General features: G+C 46.3%; 1 protein-coding gene across 1 annotated transcript in view; it reads right to left on the minus strand.

Annotated features, from left to right (window-relative positions):
* Positions 1–11024, minus strand: part of F9 (coagulation factor IX) — a 35112-nt gene extending 24088 nt beyond the window's left edge. Inside the window, exons 1-4 of the mRNA XM_080989499.1 lie at positions 10879–11024; positions 2490–2653; positions 2009–2036; positions 58–171 (exon numbers count right to left, since the gene is read on the minus strand). Coding sequence (XP_080845625.1) covers positions 58–171; positions 2009–2036; positions 2490–2653; positions 10879–10945 — 373 coding nt within the window. The 5' untranslated portion in view covers positions 10946–11024. The remainder of the gene's footprint in view (positions 1–57; positions 172–2008; positions 2037–2489; positions 2654–10878) is intronic.
* Positions 11025–11318: the final 294 nt, after the last annotated feature.

An 11318-nucleotide genomic window follows, 5' to 3' on the forward strand; every position in this document is an offset into this window, starting at 1 on the left:
GCTCAGTGGTTTATTCGTGGTTCCAGGCAACTGAGCACCCATTCCCCATTAACATACCAATCTCACAGTTCCTTCCTTCATATCCATCTAGGCACAGACATTGGTAGTCACTGGGTTTGCATTGACATGTTCCACCATTCATGCATGGCCTTGACTTGCATCCCTCGCCACCTTGGAAATAAAGATTCAATTGTAACTGTAACTAAGGATATTCATGAGTCATATTGTGATCTACAAATGGCTATCAATGCCTTTTACCGCAGAAGCAAAAGATAAAAGAAAACGCAGGGCAGTGAGTCAGGAGCAGCATGCCCCCCCACCTTCTCCTCCAGCCCCACTGCAAAGAGGACATTGGAAGTATGCACTCCCTTGCTTAATGCTAGCTATGGTTTAATGTCACATCCAAAATAAGAGATAGCTGAGGTTGGCTTAAATGATGCCTTATTATTAAAAACAAGTCAGAAATAAAACTGTGGTTTAGTATCTGGCTTTTTTCAGCAAAGCAGAGTTTAAACTAATTGTCATTTCTTGTTTGGATGCAATGAGAAACTCTGGTCAGTTTAAACCAGCAAGCAGATTCTTCCAGTCCCCTCCTCTTCCAAGGAGAAGAGAGGAGAGCATAAGAGCTCTAGGTTCAAGCTGCTTCACTCATGTCATGCTAAATTATGGTTTAGTGATGGGCTTAAACTTCTCATTAATCAAAGGAACCTCTGCTCTGGTAAACAAATCTGGGGAATAGGGACATCAATGGTGGAATCTAGCAGAATCAGAGTCTATGAACCCTTATAGTTTCAAGGGCAGTGGCGTAGCTAGCTGCTTAGGTGCCCAGTGCGGCACGAGCCACCCATGGGGGCGGGGTGTGTTGCTTGGAGCCTCTCCGTTGCCGCCCCTCAGCTGAGGGAGAGGCAGCGGGGAGATGCAAGCCCCATGCTGCTGTTTCAGGCAGCACAGAGCCTGCAGGCGCCCAAGCCACCACATCACTCCCAGGAGAGTGTACTCTTCCCACCTTGGATCAAATCTATGCTTCCAGGTGCCATAAGAAAGCTGCGGAGATAGCACAGGATAGTGCACACCCTGGAAATGATCTCTTTCAGCTTTTGCCTTCTGGAAGAAGTTACAGGATTATAAAGACTAGGACTAGCCGCCTGAGAAACAGTTTCTATCCAAATGTGATTTTAGTTTTAAATGCAGTGTAAGGAGTCTCTATGGGAGTGTATTGTATTTTAAAAATGGGGTATCAGGCTTTTTAGGGGGCTAACTAGGTTGGGATAGCTGGGACAGCAGGCTTGTTGGGTTTTGAATGTCTTATGTAGATTCCCCCCCCCCCCCCAGTTTTGTTGTTCTGTATGGGACAATGACAATAAAGATTATCGTATCGTATTGTATGGCTCAGGCATGCTGCAGGCCCCCTGGTAAATGCCAGCCCCTGCGGTGTGGCACCCAGTGCCAGCTGCATTTTATTATGTTTCTTGACTGAACTAAAAGTTTTGTGAGTCCAAATTTTTAAAACTCATATTTTTGTCACCCCCCTCAGTGATGACACCCGGGGCGGCCCGCACCCACCGCACCCCTTCCTTTCACCACTGTTCAAGGGATGAGTGGCTGCATATGCTTCAGTCTTTGCTGTAGTTTGCAACCAAGACTGGGGACTACCTGTCTCCACCCACCTACTGTCAAAAATAATTCAAAGCAAATCCATGGGAGATTGTAGCTATCATTGTTGAAATTCAGTGTGATGCTAGGCATATTCACACTTCTTCCATGTAATAGATAGAACAGTTCAGTGGTCTGTGGGCTGCTATTTGATGAACGCAGAATACTGTGGCAGCCTGTGTTAGCCTAGTTCGCTCCAGAAACTGTGGACCAAAAAACTCACTGGCCCCACACCATGCCAGCTGCGACTGATGGAAGTTGGTGTCCAAACCATCTGGTTAGTGAAGGCATTTGGTGGGTGAAGGCAGCCGGGTTGGTGAACGTAACCAAAGTCAGACAAAAAGATACTGCTTACCGTAAGCGTATGCATTCCAAAATGTGATCTACAAGAAAAATTATTAACATTAACCTCAATGGTAAATGCAGGCAGATAAACAGCAAACAGGTTTATAGAACATTCGTATTACTTTAATATTGACATCCAGGCATTTCACAAGCATTTTGGCAGGTTCACACCATAGGTCAGCACTGCCCATCTTTTCTGAAATATGTCCCAGAGTAGTTTAACAATCAATCCCTCTTCCAGGGAATTCTGGGAACTGGAGCTCTGGGAGGGGAACAGGAGCCTCCTAACAACTCTCAGCACCCTTCCCAAACCACAGTTCCCAGAATGCTTTGGGGGAAAGCCATGACTGTTAAGGGGCTGTCCTGGTGCTTCAAGTCCCTGCTGTGGATGTGGTCCTAGTTGCGTTTAGTAAAGAACATTACTAACATTCCCACCCACCTGCTCATTCGCCAAAGCACTCAGTGACCAGCATTTGAGATCTCACAATTACCGTTTGCAAGTCGTCTTCAAAGACTTCTCTTGCTTCCTCATAATCACATACTTCCTCAATACATTCGCGCTCAAGGTTTCCTTGCAGAATTTCTTCCAGTAAGCCAGTATTGTGCCTCTTATGTCGGTGCAATAGAGCATTTGCCTCATTCTTGTCAACAAAAACTTAAACATGAAAAGAAATTAGAAATCCACTGAGAAGGCTGCTTCCAATGTTGTCCACTACCACCACCCCGTCCCTTGGAATTGTATGAGTGGGAGGGGGCCTCCCTGCCCTCTCCATTGCATCACTGGTGCTGCTCCCAGCCCTGTATTCCCAGCGCTACCAGGCCATGCTGGGAATCGAACCAGGGATGTCCCATGATCACATTCTAAAGTACAGTGGTACTTCGGTTTACGAACCTAATCCGTTCCGGACGTCCGTTCTTAAACTGAGGCGAGCTTTCCCTAGTGAGGCCTCCCGCAGCAGGTGCCCTTCCACCGTTTGGATTCTGTTCTTAGACCGAGGTAAAGTACGCAAACTGGGACACTACTTACGGTTTTGTGGAGTTTGTAAACTGAATCATTCTTAAACAGGACTGTTCTTAAACCGAGGTATCACTGTAGTTGTGTTCTATGTTATTAATCAAGCACTTCTAGGAGCTTTTTTGTTTTGTTTTCCAATGTAAAGGTAAAGGGACCCCTGACCATTAGGTCCAGTCGTGGCTGACTCTGGGGTTGTGGTGCTCATCTCGCTTTATTGGCCGAGGGAGCTGGCGTACAGCTTCCGGGTCATGTGGCCAGCATGACTAAGTCGCTTCTGGCGAATCAGAGCAGCACACAGAAATGCCGCTTACCTTCCTGCCAGAGTGGTACCTATTTATCTACTTGCACTTTGATGTGCTTTTGAACTGCTAGGTTGGCAGCAGCACGGACCGAGCAATGGGAGCTCACCCCGTCGCGGGGATTCGAACCGCCAACCTTCTGATCGGCAAGTCCTAGGCTCTGTGGTTTAACCCACAGCGCCACCTGTGTCCCTTTTCCAATGTAGTTCTTATTAATTAAAAAAATTAATTTACCTTGACAGTGTGGCCCAGGGGAAAAAAAAGTTTGAGAACTACTGCTTTATAAGTATATAAGAAGAGTCCAGCTGTATCAGGCCAATGACCCATCTAGTCCTGCATTCTGTTCTCACAGTGGCCAACCAGATGCCTCTTTTGGAAAATAGCAGCTAAATTCAGAGTATTACTGCCTCTGATCGTAGAGGCGCAACATAGCCTTCATGGCTTGTAGCAACTGATAGCTTTATCCTCCATGAGCAGGCATGCCAGGCCCCCTCAAAGTTCAGCAGTGTCTGTGCCCACATGCTGTGGGCTATGCTTGTGCCAAACATGCAAGCCATGGGGCATCCGCATGACATGTCCTTGCACCCCGCAGTGTGCATGCATGACGTCGCCCGGCCCCCTCAATCGCAGTGGCATGGTGGCATGCCTGTCCATGAATTTATTCAATCCTCTTTTAAAAGCCACCCTCTCTTAAAATCCTCTTTTAAAGCCATCCAAGTTGGCGGCCATCATCACTAGGACCTCGTACCTACAGGACTGCCTCTCCTGGTATGCCCCATGAAGGACCTTACGGTCCATAAATAACAACACTTTGGAGGTCCCGGGCCTCAAGGGGGTTAGATTGGCCTCAACCAGGGCAAAGGCCTTTTCAGCACTGGCCCGGACCTGGTGGAAAGCTCTGTTGCAGGAGACCAGGGCCCTGCAGGATTTGACATCTTTCCGCAGGACCTGCAAGATGGAGCTGTTCCGCCAGGCCTTTGGTCTGGACTCAGTCTGACTCCCTCTTTCTTTTTTTTGATGGAACCCCTTATATGGGATCCTGTATATAAATATTCCCTCCGCTCTTTGCTGGCCCATGTAGGACCAACAGGATAGCTGGCCCTGGTGAATATTTGATGTTTCCTCCCATTATGGTCTTGATTTATGGGCCGCCAGTAAAACAAGGCTGCATTTTAAGCTGTATTTTAATCAATTGTTTTTGTTTGTTTTTTAAACTGTATTTTATGTTTGGTGTTAGCTGCCCTGAGCCTGGTCTTGGCTGGGGAGGGCGGGGTATAAATAATTTATTATTATTATTATTATTACTACTACTACTACTACATCCTGTGGGAATGAGGCCCACAGTTTAACTATGCGCAAACGCTCCCCCCTAACCTTTATGATTCTGAATAAAGTGCTGATTTAAGCTAGAACAGTGAAAGATTATACGTTCTTTTTTTTTTAAGAATAATTTTTTATTAACCGACCAATCACATCAAATCAAACCAAATTACATAAATTCCAAATTACACAGCCGAATTTTAAATTTTTGTTGGGGGTACCCATATTTCAAGTTCTGAAGGGATCCAATCAACTTCTTGCTTCTTACTGCTGTTTTAATGTCCACAAATCTAACCTTATGATGTTCACAGTACTATCCAGTCCTTTCTTATTATTTTTCCACATCTCTTGTTGTTATTTTCATATAGTTTTCCTTTCTCTTTGTGACCTCTGATAATCTCCGCAAGCTGGTTAGAACAGTTTGTAATCCTGCGTGGATATTATTATTTTTATCCAGTAGCCATATCCAGACGTTTTCCATATAACATCACTTCCATACATCAAAACAGTCTTAGCGTCATTAATCTTCACCAATCTGCCTCCTTTCTCAAAACCTCTGAGGAGATTCACTAGGAATGCAGTCTGAAAACAAATCCATTCTTCCTCCCGGCTATAAATCCTTTGGCAAGATGGTGACTCCGAATTAATTGCTGCGCCATTCCCAAAAGCTCTTATTGCTTCTCGGTCTCCATAAAGCATACTTTTGGTTAAAGTTTATCTCCACACAGACCTTAATCATCCTGCTTGGGTCAGTTCAACCGACGGTTCTAATGAGGAGGGGTTCTTGTAAATCACATAGAAGGAAAGTAAAAAAGGTTCCCCCCCCCCCCCATTCAGCCCCGTTGTCAACATACCCCGCCTTTGGTGTATTTTCATCGTAAAATATTCCTGTTTCTCCAGCCCGTCGTCTTCTTTCTCAGAGGTCAGTTAAATTAGCAGACTTCACTCCCCTTCTTCACTTGAAATATGTGCATTTGCTTCTTTTGTAATTAATTATTCCAAATTGCTGCAACTAGTGCGCGATCAGAGACAGCGTCCAGGAGAGCCGATGTCCACACGGGGGCATTTTGCCTAGGGCCCTCACCCCCTTCTTTCGAATTAGGGGGTGATTTATGGGCACAGCAGGCAAGGGCAGTGTTCCCCATTTCCTTGGGGCAACAACGGAGGCTGCCTACTCCCATAACAGCCTCTTAATTACCCCGTGTGGGTCGCAGAGATGGTATTGTCGGCCATCTTCCAATACGCCCCCTAGTGGCCCCCGAAAGATTATACATTCTGAAGGGAAACTAGGATTGTTTGTGCCACAAACTAGACCCCAAATGCAAGACCTGTGCTCCTTCACGCTCTCTCCCTTATACTTGCATTTAACTGTTTGTCCTTGTTTCTATCTTTTAAAGTATGTATGAGATAAAGGTAAAGGGACCCCTGACCATTCGGTCGAGTTGTGGCCGACTCTGGGGTTGCGGCGCTCTTCTCGCTTTACTGGCCGAGGGAGCCGGTGTACAGCTTCCGGGTCATGTGGCCAGCATGACTAAGCCGCTTCTGGCGAACCAGAGCAGCGCACGGAAACGCCGTTTACCTTCCCACCGGAGTGGTACCTATTTACTGTATTTTTTGCACCATAACACTCACTTTTTTCCTCCTAGAAAGTAAGGGGAAATGTCTGTGCGTGTTATGGAGGAAATGCCTACGGGTGGCATGCCTACGGATTTTCCTCCTCTAAAAACTACATGCGTGTTATGGTCGGGTGCGTGTTATAGAGTGAAAAATACAGTATCTACTTGCACTTGATGTGCTTTCGAACTGCTAGGTTGGCAGGAGCAGGGACCGAGCAACTGGCGCTCACCCCATGGCAGGGATTCGAACCGCCGACCTTCTGATTGGCAAGTCCTAGGCTCTGTGGTTTAACCCACAGCGCCACCCATGTCCCATGTATGATATAATCACATCTTAATTACAAGTTTTTACCTGTTTTCAGTCTTACGTGTTCAGTTTATCCATATGTTTTATCTTATGCTGGTCTATGATCGAAATAAAGTTTGATACCTATTCACATACATATTCACAACATTGTCTACAGGTGCTGTTATTATCCCTCTGTGGTTCATGCAGAAGTCTTTTTCCAGCCCTGCCCAGAGATCCCAGAGACTGATCATGGGGCCTTCTGCATTCAAAGCAGGTGCTCTACCTCTGGGCTGCAGCTGTTCCTCTAAAGTAAACCATTTGCTCTTCCACCAAGATAAGATTGTCCTGCAGATATTAACCCAAGTGCAGAATAAAGTTGTGAGTTTTGTACTACTGAAATGCATCGTGTAAAATGTAAATCTTACATTATTCTACATCTCATGAGCAACAAATGCCAAGATTATAAAACGCAGACCTGGAGTAATCCAAAGACAGATGCGAAGCTGAAGTCAGACTGACCATGTCTTTTGGGGTCCATTTTTTACCCCATGCTCTGACTTAAGGTAATAATTAAACTTCCGATTGCCACCCATGGCTTATTTGCCAAAACGGAAGCACACTCTGTAGAGCCAGTTATATGCTCTTTAGTCCTGCTGACTGCAGCGAACAGGGGCTCAACTCTCCTCATCAAAAACAAGGCTACTCTTGCATTTTTTTACTCTGTCCCAAGGGACCTTTCTGATGCAAATGGGTTGCTGACAACAAGGGTTTTTCAAATCTTGTTTTAATTTACCAGATTTACTCCAGAAAGGGAAAATAGAGGGGAAAGACGGGTTGACATTTTGATGTCAATGTAATTCCAGGTAGAACGGAGAACCCCCTGTCTTAAACCCTGGACCTATGCTAAATGGACCTATGGTCTGATTCTGTATAAGACAGGTTCCAATGTACCTCATGGAACCCAATATTTTAAGGTGATCCCAATTTTTTAACCCACACAAAATATCCATTTGATCAAAGCCTTTCTCAACCTCCGGTGCTGCCCAGATGTTTTGAACTACAATCCCCATCAGCCCCAGCTAGCATGGGAGGGGAGTTGCAGTCCAAATCATCAGGGGGGCAACAAGCTGATATTATGAAGGCTGATTTAATGAGAACTCTCTGCAGATGTTCCTTTAAAAAATAAAAATACCCATTTGGCTTCATACTCCAACATCAAAATTATTTTATTGATTGATGGCAATGTCTCCTGGGGTAGCTCAGGCAATGGAGCATAAGACTCTTAATCTCAGGGTTGTGGGTTTGAGCTCCACGTTGGGCAAAAGATTCCTGCATTGCAGGGGTTGGACTAGATGACCCTCATGGTCCTTTCTTTCCTCCAAGGAGCTCAGGCTGGTGTACATGGTTTTCTTCCTCTTCCTCCTCCTCCTCCTCCTCATTTAATCCCAACAACAACCCTGTGAGGTGGGTAAGGCTGGTAGGCAGTGATAGGCCCAGGGTCACAAACTGGACTTCCTGGCAGAGTTGGGATTGGAAGCCTGGTCTCCCAGGTCCTAATCTGACGCTAGACTACATTGGCTGTCAGAGTTCGTTGTTCTTCATTATTATTAGTCTACACCTTATCTATGACATCAAGTTTAATGGAGCTGCTTCCTTCTTCCTTGCATATCCGCCCCGCAAGTGGGTCAATTTTAAATCCGTACTCTAATAGAGACAAAGACCACATTAGATTAGAAATATCTGTTCTTCGGACCTGGGAAGAAACCCTATGCAGCAGAGTGGGAGTTACTTCTGATGAAATGTGTACAGATAACAACTTCAATCCCTGTTCTGTGCTATCGAAGGGGGTTAAGATTGTGCGAGACTGCCCAAGTCTTATCAGATTCAGTTGGGTAGCTGTGTTGGTCTGACGCAGTCGAAATAAATAAATAAACAAATAAATAAATTGTCCAGTAGCATGTTTGTTTGCATGCACACGAAAGCTTATACCCAGAACAAACTTAGTTGGTCTCTTAATGTGCTAGTGGACATTTAAAAAAATTATTTCAACTCTTATCAGGTCATCGGGAAGGGGTGGGGAGTTCTGCTGCCACAGAAGCTGCCATGAATTCACCAGAGGTGTGGCTATCTGGGAGAGATTGCTGCCATTGTGTCCATTAGGTAAAGGTAAAGGGACCCCTGACCATTAGGTCCAGTCGTGGCCGACTCTGGGGTTGCGGCACTCGTCTCGCTTTACTGGCTGAGGGAGCCGGCGTACAGCTTCCGGGTCATGTGGCCAGCATGACTAAGCCGCTTCTGGCGAAACCAGAGCAGCGCACGGAAACGCTGTTTACCTTCCCGCCAGAGCAGTACTTATTTATCTATTTGCACTTTGACGTGCTTTCAAATTGCTAGGTTGGCAGGAGCAGGGACCGAACAACGGGAGCTCACCCCGTCGCAAGGATTTGAACCGCCGACCTTCTGATCGGCAAGTCCTAGGCTCTGTGGTTTAACCCACAGCGCCATCCCTTGTGTCCATTAGTGCAAACTAATTGCTGGGTGGGGGGGAGAGGAGAAACTTGCATAAAATTTGCATTAAAAATAAATGCAATCAGGGCCGGATTTAGGTTTGACAAGGCCCTAAGCTATTGAAGGTAATGGGGCCCTTTATATATCCAGCTGTCCTTTGTCAACAACAAATTGTCGCAGTTTTTGTGTGTTGAATATACGCTATATGGTCATTTGTGGACCTAATAGATTTCTAAAGTCATTTGCACATGTTGAATGTAGGCCCCCTATATATAGAAATGAGCAAACCAGTGATATTTTAGGGAGCAGGCTAGCAGGTGGGGCCCATTACTTACATCATAGGAGCCTACACAACACAAAACACTGTTGCTGTATGTAGGTTTTATTTTATTTGTTTTTTATCTTATATTTTGGAAATGTACATCCAGGTTTTTTTCCTTTAAATTCTTTTTTGGGCCCCCAAGATAGTGGGGCCCTAAGCTGTAGCTTGTTTAGCTTATACGTAAATCCGGCACTGAATGCGATCCATCTTGCCAAGATGGGGAAGCCCATGGCAAAGCCCACAAGCGCTAACTGTTGCTGGGTACCCTTCTTATAATTCTTAGTCTTTAAAGTGAATTTGGACCAGTGACTCTTCTTCAAATAAAGCACTCATTCAAATAAAGTGTGCTCCTCTGTAAAGCATGACATATTACTACCCTGCCAAGAACCCACTGGATCCTAGGCGGGCGCACTGAACATGATGTAGGGATTAAGTGGCAAATAAATTAATAAGTGGGGAAGCGGGTGGCGCTGTGGGTTAAACCACAGAGCCTAGGACTTGCCGATCAGAAGGTCGGCGGTTCGAATCCCCTCGACGGGGTGAGCTCCCGTTGCTTGGTTCCTGCTCCTGCCAACCTAGCAGTTCGAAAGCACACCAGCACAAGTAGATAAATAGGTACCGCTCTGGCGGGAAGGTAAATGGCATTTCCGTGCGCTGCTCTGGTTCACCAGAAGTGGCTTAGTCATGCTGGCCACATGACCTGGAAGCTGTATGCCAGCTCCCTCGGCCAATAAAGCGAGATGAGCGCCGCAACTCCGTAGTTGGTCACGACTGGACCTAATGGGGTCCCTTTACCTTTACCTAAATTAATAAGTAATAGTAATTGCCAGAAGGGCTGGATACCAGCCTCTTTGCTGGGCTGCTGCTCTTGCAGCAGAAAAGCTGCCCCCTCCTTCTGCCCTGATAGGCAGGGACCAGCAGAGCTCAGCTTTAGGTGTGGCTGCGACTGTCCCAGGTGTTTCAAGGGCCAGGTTATGCCAGTTTAGGATTCCATGGGGTGCAGTGCCCATGCCACTGGCCTGGGTGGCGGAGGCAGCCTCCCCGCTGCCGCCGCTTCCTTCCGCTCGGCTCTTGGCCATACAGGCCTGCCTCAGCGGGAAGGAAACAGCATCACGCAGAGGCACTCACGGCTTTAGATTGGCTGCAGGAGCTTCCTTTAGCCAATCCGAAGCTGCGCCAGCGTCGCGAAAGTCGGTCTCCGCGCAGTGCCAGTTTAGCGCGGGGACTAACCGAGTGGGCGGCAGGGTCTGCCAGGTTTGCGGGCCGGATTAACGAGCCCGGTAGGGTGCATCTGGCCCCTGTGCCTTTGCTTGCTGACCCCTGCTCTAGCTGTTAATGAAAGTTGGGTCCTGCATGATACTCCTCTGGCAGCTGAGTTTTCTTTAGAAGCTAGGATTTTAAAGATTTCATGCTGCTTGTAAATGTTTTGTCCCCTATCCAATGCCAGAGCTCCTCTCTCATTTCAAGTCAGAAGAAGCACAGGCGGCCAGATAGCTTTAAAATGAACTAACCTTCACATTCAGCGTAGAAGAGGCATCCTAGGAGACAGGCAGCAAGGGTGAAGAAGCTGAGTGCCATCTTCTTAAAAGCACCACGGCTGGTTTGCTAATGAATTGTGGACTGGGAAGTCTCTTGGTTTAGGGGTCCGAAGTGCAAGTACATATTTGTTTTGATTTTGGCTTGACTCCAAGGTCATATTTAAATTTTAGGTTGCTGGATAGACATTTCAGGACATTTCCGAAATGGATGCCCCTATGTAAAAAGTTATTTCATTTTGGGCTCAACCCTCAGTTCATTTCTTACTTTAAGGTCCCTGAATGAATATTTCCAGGTGGTGCCGATTTATGCACAAGTTAAGTAAACTACAGTTTAGGGTGTCTGATTATGAGAGGAAAATTGGGGAGGTGGGGGAATGACTAAGGCCACGACCATACCAGAGCATCAAAGTAGT

Source organism: Podarcis pityusensis, assembly GCF_964106645.2.
Source record: "Podarcis pityusensis genome assembly, chromosome: Z".
In the NCBI taxonomy this organism is placed as follows: domain Eukaryota; kingdom Metazoa; phylum Chordata; class Lepidosauria; order Squamata; family Lacertidae; genus Podarcis; species Podarcis pityusensis.